This window comes from Perkinsus marinus (assembly GCF_000006405.1).
Source record: "Perkinsus marinus ATCC 50983 genomic scaffold scf_1104296959216, whole genome shotgun sequence".
NCBI classification, from domain to species: Eukaryota; Perkinsozoa; order Perkinsida; family Perkinsidae; genus Perkinsus; species Perkinsus marinus.
In genome coordinates this window covers 74,792-87,072 of record NW_003206506.1, presented here as the reverse complement: position 1 = coordinate 87,072, position 12,281 = coordinate 74,792, and the positions used below count along the sequence as shown (strand labels likewise).

General features: G+C 50.1%; 5 protein-coding genes across 5 annotated transcripts in view; 2 read left to right on the top strand and 3 right to left on the bottom strand.

Moving 5' to 3' along the window:
* Pmar_PMAR026510 (glutamate rich protein, putative) overlaps positions 1-1,045 on the top strand; it is a gene marked incomplete at both ends in the record, with an annotated part of 5,589 nt that extends 4,544 nt beyond the window's left edge. Inside the window, 3 exons of the mRNA XM_002773214.1 lie at positions 22-519; positions 567-884; positions 940-1,045. Of these exons, the coding sequence (XP_002773260.1) occupies positions 22-519; positions 567-884; positions 940-1,045 (922 nt within the window). The remainder of the gene's footprint in view (positions 1-21; positions 520-566; positions 885-939) is intronic.
* Positions 1,046-1,899: 854 nt separating this feature from the next.
* Positions 1,900-3,474, top strand: Pmar_PMAR026509 (conserved hypothetical protein; the record flags this gene model as incomplete). The annotated part of the gene is made up of 5 exons (XM_002773213.1): positions 1,900-2,010; positions 2,072-2,220; positions 2,294-3,013; positions 3,060-3,314; positions 3,363-3,474. The coding sequence occupies 5 exons, from the start codon at positions 1,900-1,902 to the stop codon at positions 3,472-3,474; spliced, it is 1,347 nt and encodes a 448-aa protein (XP_002773259.1).
* An 89-nt stretch (positions 3,475-3,563) lies between these two features.
* On the bottom strand, positions 3,564-6,951 carry Pmar_PMAR026508 (hypothetical protein; the record flags this gene model as incomplete). Its single annotated transcript, XM_002773212.1, has 18 exons — positions 3,564-3,635; positions 4,326-4,463; positions 4,509-4,586; positions 4,637-4,718; positions 4,794-4,876; positions 4,922-5,014; positions 5,059-5,183; positions 5,206-5,276; positions 5,436-5,531; positions 5,575-5,705; positions 5,756-5,826; positions 5,879-6,000; positions 6,046-6,092; positions 6,141-6,282; positions 6,351-6,445; positions 6,495-6,615; positions 6,665-6,789; positions 6,835-6,951. 18 exons carry the CDS (start codon positions 6,949-6,951, stop codon positions 3,564-3,566), a joined length of 1,809 nt encoding a protein of 602 aa, XP_002773258.1.
* Positions 6,952-7,434: 483 nt separating this feature from the next.
* Positions 7,435-10,094, bottom strand: Pmar_PMAR026507 (DNA polymerase I, putative; the record flags this gene model as incomplete). The annotated part of the gene is made up of 9 exons (XM_002773211.1): positions 7,435-8,565; positions 8,609-8,683; positions 8,731-8,804; positions 8,880-9,012; positions 9,063-9,138; positions 9,182-9,343; positions 9,394-9,527; positions 9,596-9,677; positions 9,979-10,094. The coding sequence occupies 9 exons, from the start codon at positions 10,092-10,094 to the stop codon at positions 7,486-7,488; spliced, it is 1,932 nt and encodes a 643-aa protein (XP_002773257.1). The 3' UTR covers positions 7,435-7,485.
* Positions 10,095-10,290: 196 nt separating this feature from the next.
* On the bottom strand, positions 10,291-10,521 carry Pmar_PMAR026506 (hypothetical protein; the record flags this gene model as incomplete). The annotated part of the gene is made up of 2 exons (XM_002773210.1): positions 10,291-10,335; positions 10,399-10,521. The coding sequence occupies 2 exons, from the start codon at positions 10,519-10,521 to the stop codon at positions 10,291-10,293; spliced, it is 168 nt and encodes a 55-aa protein (XP_002773256.1).
* Between the last annotated feature and the right edge of the window lie 1,760 nt (positions 10,522-12,281).

The window sequence follows — 12,281 nt, the reverse complement described above, 5'->3', positions numbered from 1 at the left end:
TCGAACTCCGAGACGGTCTAGCGATCCGCAACCTGACTACTTCGGGCACCTGCTGGGGCATCCCATATCTGCTGACGATGACGAAATCGAGGAGGAAGAGACTCCAGATGTTTGCGTCGTTGACCAGGCAGAAGCTGAGCCCGTTGTCGACTGCACCCATGAGAAACTAGATGTCTCCGGAGAAGCTACTGATTCTCCCGCAGCTCTCGAGCGTGTGGAAACTCCCGAGGTCGAACACGAGGTTGCCGAGGTGTGCCCTGCGAGCCAGCCGGTCCCTTCTGAGTCAGAAAAGGAACTTGAGATCTCCGAGGAATCGACCGAGGATGATGATGTTGACTACTTTGGGCACATTATGGGACATCCTATGAATCACAGCGGTAGCCAGCGCAAGATCAAGTCTCCCAAAGCGGCGAAAGAAGCTCCCAAGGTGAAAGAGGCTGACTCGCAGGAGACTCAGGGGTCCGTCTTGGGCCTCTTCCTAGGTGGAGTAGAAGTCTGTGACCTAGATGAGAATATTGGGTAAGCTTTATAGTGCGATGTTTCGAAGGACAGCTTGTTTCTCTCAGGCAATTTTCTGCTCAAGAAAAGGAGGATCCAGCTGTTGCTGTGGAGGATATGGAGAATTGTGCCGAGACTCAGATTGATGAGCCCAATGTACCCGAATCCGAGACTGTGGAGAAGGCTCCCGAGGTTGTGGATGCCCCGAAGGTTGCAGTATTTGAGAACGTAGCTGAGCCTCAAGCGGCGCAAGATTGCTCTGTACCTGCTGCTCCGGAAGTTGTCGCACCCCCTAAGCAAGAGATTCATGCTCCTGTGTTCGCATCACGATCATCGCGAGGTCCTGAGATTGTGCAGGCTCGAGGTATCAGCGTCGAAGCTAAACAGTAAGTCACAGCGTCTTGGTATCAACTGATCATTTCCTCATCTCTTCGTTTTCAGGCCCATCAAAACTGTACGACCCGCGGTCGAGACAAGTACGACTAGAACTTCGACTAAGAAGAAAGGATTCTTTGCTGGTCTCTGCGGCAGCCGAAATCATGACTGAACCATAGGAGGCTCTTTGGATTTACAGAGACTGTGATCTCAGTATATCCGCTTCATGCATGCCAAACCGTGTATAGTACACTATAAATTAATCACGACGCTAGTAGATCGTTGCTATGTGGTCTTCACGATGATTCTTGTTGGAATCAGGATTGGTGGAGACCAACATTTTTTATTTCTTATTTATTTTCATCCGCTACTGAGTGTATGAGTATATTGACAGCTGTGTGAGGGACTTGAAATCAACCCAAGGGATTTGAGCTGGTCAATCATGGATGGAGTAGGTTGGTTGGGTAGACTTCCATAACAGTTCAACCTGCGTGAGTTGGAGATTGGATCTCCAATGTATCAAATCCGATATTGAATTTGTGTTTACCCCAAATCAAGTGTAAAATGTACTCGCTGTAATTCTGCCAGTTGGAGACCGAAGGGCTCACCAAACCCTGTATATGCCCGTCGAGTTGCCAGTTGTGCTATTCCCCCTGGACTCTCAGTGATCTTATTAGGGGCACGATTTGCGCATGTTTGTGATTTCGTCTGAGACCAATTGGCTATCTGCTGTTTGTAGATCAACATTCCATTCTTTTATAAGGATATTCTGCTTTATTGAGTCATTCATATCGAAAGGTTTTCCCGGGATTGTAACGGCCTGTGAGCGCCTCGAATTTCTGTTCGGTTGTCGCTCAGCCATCACAAGCTGTGGTTAATCTGAGTGTGTTGTGGGGCATGTTGTGACCGTTTCACACAGGCTCCGCTGCGTCCCGGCAGGCGCAGCGAAATGCGCCAGTATATGTCGTAATCAAGTCTCCTACTCATTTGATATCTCAGCTTTGATCCCACGTCTGCTTTAGCATAATGGCCACGAGTATTGAAGCTCCTCATCACATTGATGTCGATCATCAGGCTGGGTCTTACAATGAAGCTAACACGTTGAGCCCAATGGCGCAGTTTTCCGATGCTCCCGGAGTAAGTCAAACTCATCGAGGCCAAGCTGCACGCTACGAGTTAATCATTGATTCGTCCTCAGGCTCTATGGCAGTCGATGCCCATTGCTCCACCTCTCCCTTCTGCGGAGAGAATCGCGCCTCCCGATTTCGCTGAGAATTTCATCCAGAAATGTCTGCACCCGAGCAAAACATTCTTAGTGGCGGAAGGCTTTGAAGCCAAGGAGGAGGGGTGAGTCCCAACTCTGTGAACCCGTCGTTGTTACCTCGATCAATGCAATCAATTACGTAGTTTTTTGTTATAGGCCTAAGGAAGAAGAAGCACCCAAGACGGTCGAGCCAGAGATCAAGAAGCAAGTGATCAAGGTTCACGTCCCGAAGGCCCCTAAAGAACCTCAACCTGATTACTTTGGTCACCTACTTGGACACCCGTTGAGTGCCGAGGATGATGACGAGGACGACCACTCTGAGGCTGAAGAGCAGAAGGACGCAGATGTTGAAGGTGAAGCGAACGATACCAAGGCCGAAGCCAACGATACCAAGGCCGAGGCCAACGATGCTAATGCTGAGGCCAACGGTATCGATAAGGGGACTGTGAAAGATGTTGAGAAGACTATCAACGAGGTGCGTAAGGATGACTCTGAGAAGCCCAAGGACGAGGATGTCGTCGTGGCTAAGGTGGTTGAGGCTAAGAAGAAGCCGTCGATTGCTGCTAGTAGCCCTGTAAAGAAGGTCAAGAAAGTCGATATCTCTGCTAAGACTGAACCTACCAAAGAGGCTTCTGAACCTGAGGAATCTGAAGATGGTGATGATGATGTTGACTATTTCGGTCACATTATGGGTCATCCTATGAACCGAGGATCTGGTAGCCACAAGGCGAAGAAGCAAACTTCCCCGGCGAAGAAGGATGAATCACCTGTCAAGGTCGTTCCCAAGGCTGAGATTGAGTCCCAGGAATCACAGGGGTCCGTTCTCGGACTGTTCCTGGCGGGCATCGAGGTATGCGATAGAGAGGAGAACATCGGGTGAGTCAACCAAACTATAACTAGTGATGTACTCGTCTCTTATCAGGCAATTCACTTCACGTGGTGGGGATGCTGTAGACACTACTGACATTGAAGCCGAGGTCGTTGAAGAAATTGAAGCTGAGGATGATGATGAGTCCAACGAGCCTGCCGTACTTGCTCAGGAAGAGAGTGAAACCCCTGCTGTCACTCCTGCTAATGCTCCCGACACTCCGGCTGCTGAGGAGGCTCAAGAGTCTGAGGCCGTCCCAGTAGCTGAGAAAGTTACGGTTCGGGCTGAGCTGCCAATAGATAGCAGACAGTAAGAAGCTCGTGCCCTTGTACTGGTGGTGTAATTTTCCATTTTTAGCACTCCTGAGAAGAGAAGTAATGAGGCGGGCGGTGCTGGCAGCACGAATGAATCAGGAAAGAAGAGTCGATCATTCCTTGCGAGTTTGTGCGGCGGGAAGAGCAATGACTAATTTGCTACGTCTTTACCGTCCATAGAAATGCTCCATGAGGAAATTTTTCCTAGGGTTATGCACGTCTATCGCAGTACATTATTTATCAATTAATCTCTGTGCTTAGTGATTGTGTAGAGTGAACGAAGAACATTCGGTGTTGTGTTGATGAGTATTCCAAACTGAGGTGAATTACTTGGAAGTTGGGGTAGGATAGAGTTGTTATCAATAGTTCGTCAGAGAGGGAAATAAGTCGTCTTGCTGGTTTCTTTGTTTCGTCGCTTGAAGAATGTTGAACAAAGTAATGTTGGATATAAGCATGTTGGATTGAATTACACTCGAGTTCGGATCACCTCAGCCAATGACATTGCTGAGAGACTTCCTCTGAGAGGAAAGCGTAGCGATGGATTTTGAAGCATTAGCTGCAATTCTTCAACGAGTTGTCATTATCGAGGTGAAAGTCGTCATGTATTTCGATTGAGGGTTATGGCTGTTTGTCATCAAGGTGCAACATACTATCTGACCATCCGGCAACCTATTTCTATGAATTCTGCATTCGAGCTCGAGTAGACAGTGCTACAGCGCAACTGGATCAACTGCTCCCATACACAATCTATTCTCGGGGAGCAACAAACTCCGAACGCAACGGGGCGACATAGACAGAAATTAACCCAAATTTCGCAATGGTATAGCTTGAGAAGATAACATGATCCTTGGACATATGGGACACTTGATATTTATATCTCGTCCATTATTTGTTCCTTTCCGGCGGTGCGCAGTGATGACTATCTGTCGAAATGCTGAATTGCTCACAACGTGACCGCAGACCTGAAACATCATCTACTTGAGACTAATCATCGAAGTACTCTCACGAGAATTATCGGGAAGTCGGGTCTATCCCAATCGTCGGCTGTGGTTGTCATCTTACGAGACACTGGGCAAGTGAACACCGAATGAGGTGTGAACCGCTCTGGCAAGTCGAACTCGACTGGTAACGATTCACAAGGCACCTAGCATGCGCATCCATGAAGCACGCCGCAACTTGCTCTTCTCACTCCAAGCATTTCATGACGCTGTACAACAGACTGGACCTCCAGGAGCTGGCGAACGGCGACTCTGCCGCTAGCCAACAGCTGCCACAAAAAAGACATAGCCGAAGCCCTGATCATACATCTAAACTCACCAAGTACAGCGGAGATTCTTTCGGTACTCCCGGAACGTCACCCTCAGATGGTTGCGAGAGAACGCGACTCGAACGTATAAACCTGTGATGATGACTCAAGCGCATCTCTATATTGCCTCGCCCAGACGATGAAGGGGGCCAGGAACCAGTTGTTCACCTGTCATCAGGCTCAGTTGGTGTCTCGTCCAGCGGTGGTGTTGATGGTGGGTCAGGCGTCCCAACAACGCGACGAGCATTTTCCTAAAAGCGCCAAAGGTAATGTATCTCAGCTCCTCATCACGGTACTGCGAGAATGCGCATGACGAAGTTCGCGTCATGCAGCTGAATAGCCGTAGGTCTCGGAGCTCTTGGCGAGATGTACTCGGCAGAAGAACGAGGCTGAAAACTCAAAATCCTTTCTAATAAAGCATTGGAAACCCCACCTGGCGACTCCAGTCTCGAGTTGTCCTAGGTGATTCAGGACTTCGCCGTATTATACGAATAGGTGCCCGGTCACGATCTCTCCGTTGGAGGCGGATTCTGCTGCAGCCCATTCCCTCAGTTCTGCCTACAGTAGAAGCAAAACTCACCGTTGCGATGGGAATGAGAAGAACTCCCCTCCTGGTTGGAAACGACTGTCGACCGCGGTGACCGCAGGAACCTATCACAGATGCCGGCTCGAGTCATGCTTATCCAATCCTATTGCTACAGTGGACGCCACAATAGGATCGTCGTCCCAACAGTGCAGCGAAACTGGATCGTGCCTGACTAGGAGCTCCCGGAACACTCAGAAAAAAGGGATGAAGCTCGAGTAGCTTACGAGCTGGCCTTGGTCGTAGTGATAGTCTCCTCGACGTCTCCAGGCGGGATGACACTCGGTGCAATACATGCAGAGTAGTTGCCAGTTCGAGCATACCTACCGAACACTGCAGTGCTGCATTCTCGGGCATCTCTCTTACCCCTCGCGTGGTTCAGGGGTCCATAATCGATACCGCTTTGGAGGAGGGCATTCAGAAGGTTGCGCTGGTTCATCGACGGGATCTTCTACAGTCGGGGCGGGCTCCTCCTTGGGCGGGGAGTACACATGGCCCTTGAGCCACCACGTTAATTTCATAACAGTAGTGCAGCTCTTTCACCTACCGGCCAAGTTCCACGATAGTATAGAGTCCAGAATCTATCCAAAGCGTCGCTGTCAAGTCCATCAGCTTCAGCTGAAGCAACAACAATCGAAGGTTAAATAACAGATATCTCATGTTGATTTACCTAAGTGACCATCTCGTTTCGTTGCCGGGAGGGCGAGAACCAGAAGGCAACTCTGAAGCCTTTTCTGCTGTTCCTCATCGCCAACCGTAGAGGCCCCACCTCCGAAATTATCGCGGATGTACCTTAGTTGTAAGTGAACACCACCAATCTGTTGATCATCCACCCACTCCAGTATAGCAGCCGGGTCTAGACAGCTCCCTATCATGTTGCATACCTGAAGCCGAGCTCGATACAGTTCAAGCAGTCTCCTTAGGATGGTCACCTTCTGCAGGAGGAGGTCTCTCCGAGTGTTCTCAACTATCTCCTTCCTGAGAGCTGTTGCTCTCCCAGTTGCCTGCTTGTCGCCTTTGAACCACTCTATAGCCTCCTCCAGCTCCCCGTTAGACTTCATGCGCTCAGCTTCCCTGTATATACGAGAGTAACTATTCAGATAAGGGCAATCGAGCACCGTAGTGGGACCAAGAGTTCTCACTGTTCAGGAACCAAGTCCGTGATCCCATCGAGATGCTCAACCTCCTTGACGAAACTTTCAAAGGCTTCGAATTTTCCCGTTTGCAAGAGATGCACCTGTTATCATGGTGACACGTATTTTAAGTTGCCATCAAGATTCACTCACAGCCACAATTTTCCGCATATACCGTGAGAAATCAGCCTGTTGTTCCACCGTCTCCGCTGACTTCGGCATCACATGCTGTCGTATCGCCTTAGTGACATCTTCCTCAGCAATGCTCTGGAACCTACCAAGGCCAGCACTATGTAGCTCATAGAAAGATAGGCACCACTTACTCCGAGAGGGATCGAGACAACTGTGAAAGTCTGGCGTGATAACTCTGATGCCGCTTCGCAAGCACTGATGCGGAGCTCGACTCCTTCGCTTTAGCAGCCAGGGAGGCAAGCTCCTCAGCTGTCCCCTGAGGCAGACTAGTGCGACACTTGTGATGATAGTATCAACGTACTCCGTTACGAACAGACAACAAGGCTTCCCGGAGTCGGCCGATCTGCTGTTCGGCCTCGTTGAAGGCTCTGGTCTGCTCGTTGCCCACAGCTTCCACGTCCTTCATGATGCTCGCCATAGTGGGAGGTGGCCTCTCGGACGGCGTCGAGGCCATGAGAACGTCACAAAAAATTTCAACTGAAACCTCGGAAATATCTCAGTGTAATGTTATACGATATTATTGTTCCGAGTCGGAATATTATTAATAACTACTCAGTGATTATTATAGAGCACTCTTGTGAATCTGCTTAGCCATCCTAATTGTGAGTTCGTCGAAGCCCCCTTATGAATTTGTAAGAGAACTTTCCTCTTTCCCAAGCGAGATAACGACTATGCAGAGGAAATTCGCTGGTTATTCGTTATACGACAGCGTTCCTCGATCTACTGAGGAATCCTCAGTAGATATTTATGATCCTCAGTGAGGATCATAAATCTACCTTACCACCCTTCGAGAAACTTCCAAAATATCATCATCGTGGGAATAGGCAAGTTCAGTGTCATTATAATATTATTCCCCCAGAATACTCCACAACGCAACACGCGGAATCTCAGAAGCAGTCGCTATGGTTGAAAACATCGTGCAGTAATGTTAGAATTGTAATAATGTAACGTTCTAAGCAATAATGAGTTCCCTCATATCGGCCCAGTTGTGACCATACTTCATGCTCACCTCCAGTGGAACACTGAAGGGGTCGTCCTCATCGTGACCCGGGAGTGCAGGATTCCGCATCTCCCGCAGCAGCAATCGGCCCAACCTCTCCACATCCTCCTGGTGACAACTCAGGACGAACTCATCATGAATCGACAGAAGCAGTTGTGGACGACCACGTTTCCACTGAGCCTCGTCCAGGGCGTGCGCTATCTGCACCATGGCCGACTTCATGATGTCCGCGGCGCTGCCTTGAATGATACTATTGATGCAGAACCGCTTAGCCTCACTAGTGAGCTCTCCTCCGTCCAGTTCGATTTTCCTCCGTCGCTTGCATATGGTCTCGACGTACTTCTTCCCTTTCGCTGCATGCCAAACTCTCACCATCCATCTCTCCAATTCGGGGAAGGCGTAGTTAAACTGTCGCTTGAACCCTTGAGCCACAGTCGTGGTGACTCCCATCTGTCTAGCCAGCAAGTGGATACCCGAGCCATAGACCAACGCCAAGCAGCAGACCTTGGCCTTGTTCCGCTCTTCCTTGGTCACGTCATTAGCTGCTTTCCGCAGTATCATAGCAGCCATATTGGTGTAAATGTCAGCACCATCCACCGAAAAACTCCGTCGCAGCGCCCCTGGGCCCACGAAGTGAGCCAAGACCCTAATCTCGACCTGGCGGTAGTCAACACTGACCAGACAATGGGAGTCCAAGATGGGAGAGATGAAAGCCTTCCGCAGACTGATGACACCGAGGTCCTCGAATTCGTGCGAGCGTGGTATGTTTTGAAGATTCGGATTGCTGCTGGATAGACGACCAGTGACCGTCATGGTCTGATTCCAAACAGTGTATAGGCGGTTTTTGCCCAGAAAATTGCAGCTTTCGGACACTCCATTCTGTGGTCGGAAGTATTCCAGCAGTCCAGGCTTGGGTGAGCTCTCGGGCAGCGACCTTATAGTGTCCACATAAGTCGTGATGAGCTTAGCGACCTGTCTGTGCTTGCGTATGATCGACACTACTGGGTGCTGGTCGACCATCATGCTCAACACCTAATACCACAACTCGTCGAACTCTTTTGAAATTAATGCTCACCTCGTCCCCCGTACTACGGCTTCTACGACCAGCTGGAGGCTGTAGCCCTAGGTCATCGTACAGCAAGGCAGCTACCTGCCACCATAGTGTAACGGAGGGCGGACCAATACACGGCGGCAAACCTGGGCAGGCGATGTCATGAGGACCTCCTTCTTCACCAGAGCTTGGGCCTCCCGCTCCAGCTTTGCCACGGTCACTGATTATACACATATCCCGTTAGATATCGACCGAAACGATTATACACGATGCGAAGACATACGCGAATTGTTACCTTCCAGGTCAGAGCGCCACCGTTGCATGATCGAATGGTCGAACGGAGCTCCAGTGACTGACATCAGAGTCAACAGCCGAGCCACCGGCAGCTCTTGGAACAACGCTACAGCCGTCTGACCGTGGCTCTCCACCTAATGCACGGCCCGGAATCAATAGGATAGGCCCTCGGTTGATGTACTACCCTGCTGGACAAGGCAACTGCGAGATCACTAGACTCGGGCAAGTCATGGTCGACCAGCATTCTCCAAGGATGAGACCTGACTTGGTCACTGACCTCTAGCCGACCGGGATCCCCCTCACTCCTGCAGTGACGTCGCCTCTCTGGGTCGTTTATGGCTCATGTCGTTCCCATAGATCGACTTGAGATAGTCGATATCATAGCATGCACTACCAGCGGCAGAGTCCAGGATCCACGCTAATACAGCCAAGTCGCCCGCGTCGACGTAGAGCATCTCACTCGGTCTGTTACGGCGGCTACGATGATCACACCGAACAGGGGAAATGGCTCTTACCGATCTATGGCGAAGTACCGCAGAGCTTCCTGTAAATTGAAGGCGAACGCTGGCGTCTGTAGATTACCGCGGCGGGACGATATGATGTTAGTTAGAAAATCCATAGTGCGCTGACCGTAGGGAAGAACATACGTCTGAGAAGCCAACAACGACTGGCTTCAACAGACCAGGGGCCTTCAAGGGCTACTTTCCTTTCTAATACTTCTACGACCCCGCGTTGGTGTAGGATGGCGAAAGCCAGCGGCCTCGGGAAACGATCCTCAAACGTAGCCGAAACAGCATACCTGTAAATCGGTAATGCCGATTTCACTGATGACTAAGTGCAGTAATTCTCACGAATAGCATCCAGGAAAAATGGAGTATCCAAATTTCATGTAGTTGATGATATATACAATGAATTTCATCACACTGCGGGAGGCGGAAAATTGAATTTTCCGAAACTTCATGTCACGACTTTTCAAAATTCGTGTTGGTTTGTTGATTCAAATAATCAAAGGAGCTTCACTAGCCAGTCTCCGAGTCTACATAGTTACAGCTGAGTTCTCGACTACTATGCCACGCAAGGGGAAACACGAGGAATTTCACCTGTGGAGTTCAGCGTGTCGGGGGATACGGAAGTTAGTCGTGTTATCGCTGTTGAAGACCCCCAGGGATATGAGACTATCTCGAGTACTGCTGACGGTAGACAACAGCTCCGCCATTATTAATTCATTTTCGGTGTCGACCCAAGTGGCCCCAGTAGGTTCGAGTAGATTCCTCAGAGCTGTCAGTGTTGGAGGTAGAGGAAGTGGACCGGTCTGGAAAAAGATTCTGAATGATCGTCGCGGAAATGCCATACATTCTGTCGTTTGTGGACTCTCGGTTGCTTGCCTGCTGCTACTCCCTGACCGTTCCTCTCTACCAGTGAGGACTCCTCGATTGAGCCCGCAGGACCCACGTCGCCTACAGACTGAATTTCCAACGAAAGGCAACTGTCACAAGCTTACTCAGCTCTAGTGGGCCTACCACCTGGACCGCTGGTGGACCCTCCTCGACCAGCTGAGCATCCCCAACGGCAGTGCAGAACTTGGCGCGATCCTGAGAGGCACTATTGACCCCAATGAGCCCTCTAGGATCGTTTACCCGCATAGCAAAGCCTTGCCAGCCGTGAGGTATGGTATTCTGACTAACCCCTAGGGAGCGGCTCCCCACCCCAGTTCTGGGCAGACTCCGGTGACACCGACAACCTTTGGCTAGCTCCTGCAGCTGTTGTAGCACTGAGTTGGACCTCTCTCCATAGGAGACGTGCGGTCGTCGTCGTATTTCTGTGTTCGATACTGTACTGTTATTAAAATGATGCATTAGGCCAGGACGAGGGGTGAGGCAGGCAAGCAGAGGACGACGGGCGAAGTGAGACAGACTACCGACTAGACAGGGGCGAGCTGCTGAGGGGAGGATGAATGTCAAGTCCGGATGGAAAAGTGAGGGCCGAAGGGCTCACCAAACCCTGTATACACATCGTCGAGTAAGCGAAGACTTTCACAGACCCCGACCCTCCGTTCTCGCACCGAATGAGAATGGTACGGTAGGGTGCTGCAATAACTCTCAGAAACGACTAAGGGCAATGTATCACGAGACGAGCCGGGATAAGAACCGTCTCACGCTGAGAGCATTCAAATCTACATACCGAGAATCTATCCCAGCCCGCTCAAAATGAACCTAGAGTGAATCCAGCCAGAGGTGAGAGTCGCTGAGCCTCAACATTGAAGAACCCAACGCATATGATTCTAGTAAGGAAGAAACTGTTAGAGCACCATTGCAGTGCCGTTCTGAACTGTTATCTGATTTTACCTGAATTGGTTGGCACTCCATAAAGCCCCTTGTGACCAAAACTCGGATATCCATTATCATGCTATCTGTTTCCGCCAACCTATGCCTTCAACTCGAGTTGTTCAGTGGGTCAGCGAACATTTGTCAAATATCGAGCTCCAGCACGAGAGGAACAACAGTGAGGTGTCGAATAGTCTACCCGAATCAGGTCCCTGATATAGCGATAGACTATTTGGTACCCTCCCAGGCTGGGAGGTACAAAGTACCAGATCACCTCAAGGCCTTGCTCTCAATCGCCCACTGGCCACCCCGGCCAACTTTGGCTTACATCATTTTCCAGGGCGATTTGCACAGTCTTCAATCTGTTCGCTGGAATCTACCACTCAGCTCCTGTGCAGACCAATACCAGCAGAAGAAGCAGATGCCCTTCGAGCTCAGTCGGTGCCTTTGTTGGCTCTACACCGTATAGAGGAGTTGCCGCAAGGAGTGAGACGGCTGCCTTGAAGTTGATGTCATCCGCGAATATTTTTTTATCAAACCGCTTCGCATGGACACTCCATACCGGACTGTCGTCACCTACTACGAGTCACCGCGAGTCAACAACACAACACCCGACTTCTCATGTGAGTAAATTGACGATATTCACAATTTCCCAGTTGCGTAAGATATCATCAATTCGATATAGTTTCTTCGTATTCTCCGCACATTTGATAATCATACCATCTACCTGATGACCCATCAATGCGCCGTACCCTCAGAGTCCCCTAAGCTGCGTAACTTCTGAGATCACAAACCAGGATAGGTCCAGTACGGGCACGCGAAGAAGCTTTACAACGACTCACGGAAGGCTTACCCTCAGCCCGCCACAGCGTACTCCTCTCCGCTAGAGAAGAGCGCTCAATTTAGTGAATGCCAAGCCATTCACAGTTGCAATCCAATCATAACCACTGGCTGGGGGGAAGTCGAGAAGAGAGCAGAACTTTCAAATCCGGTCTTGAAGGTCTCGGTTACTTACAAATGATACGACGCGTGCATAGCCAAAGTAAGCGTCACAATAACTCCCTCAATGAGTTCCGTCC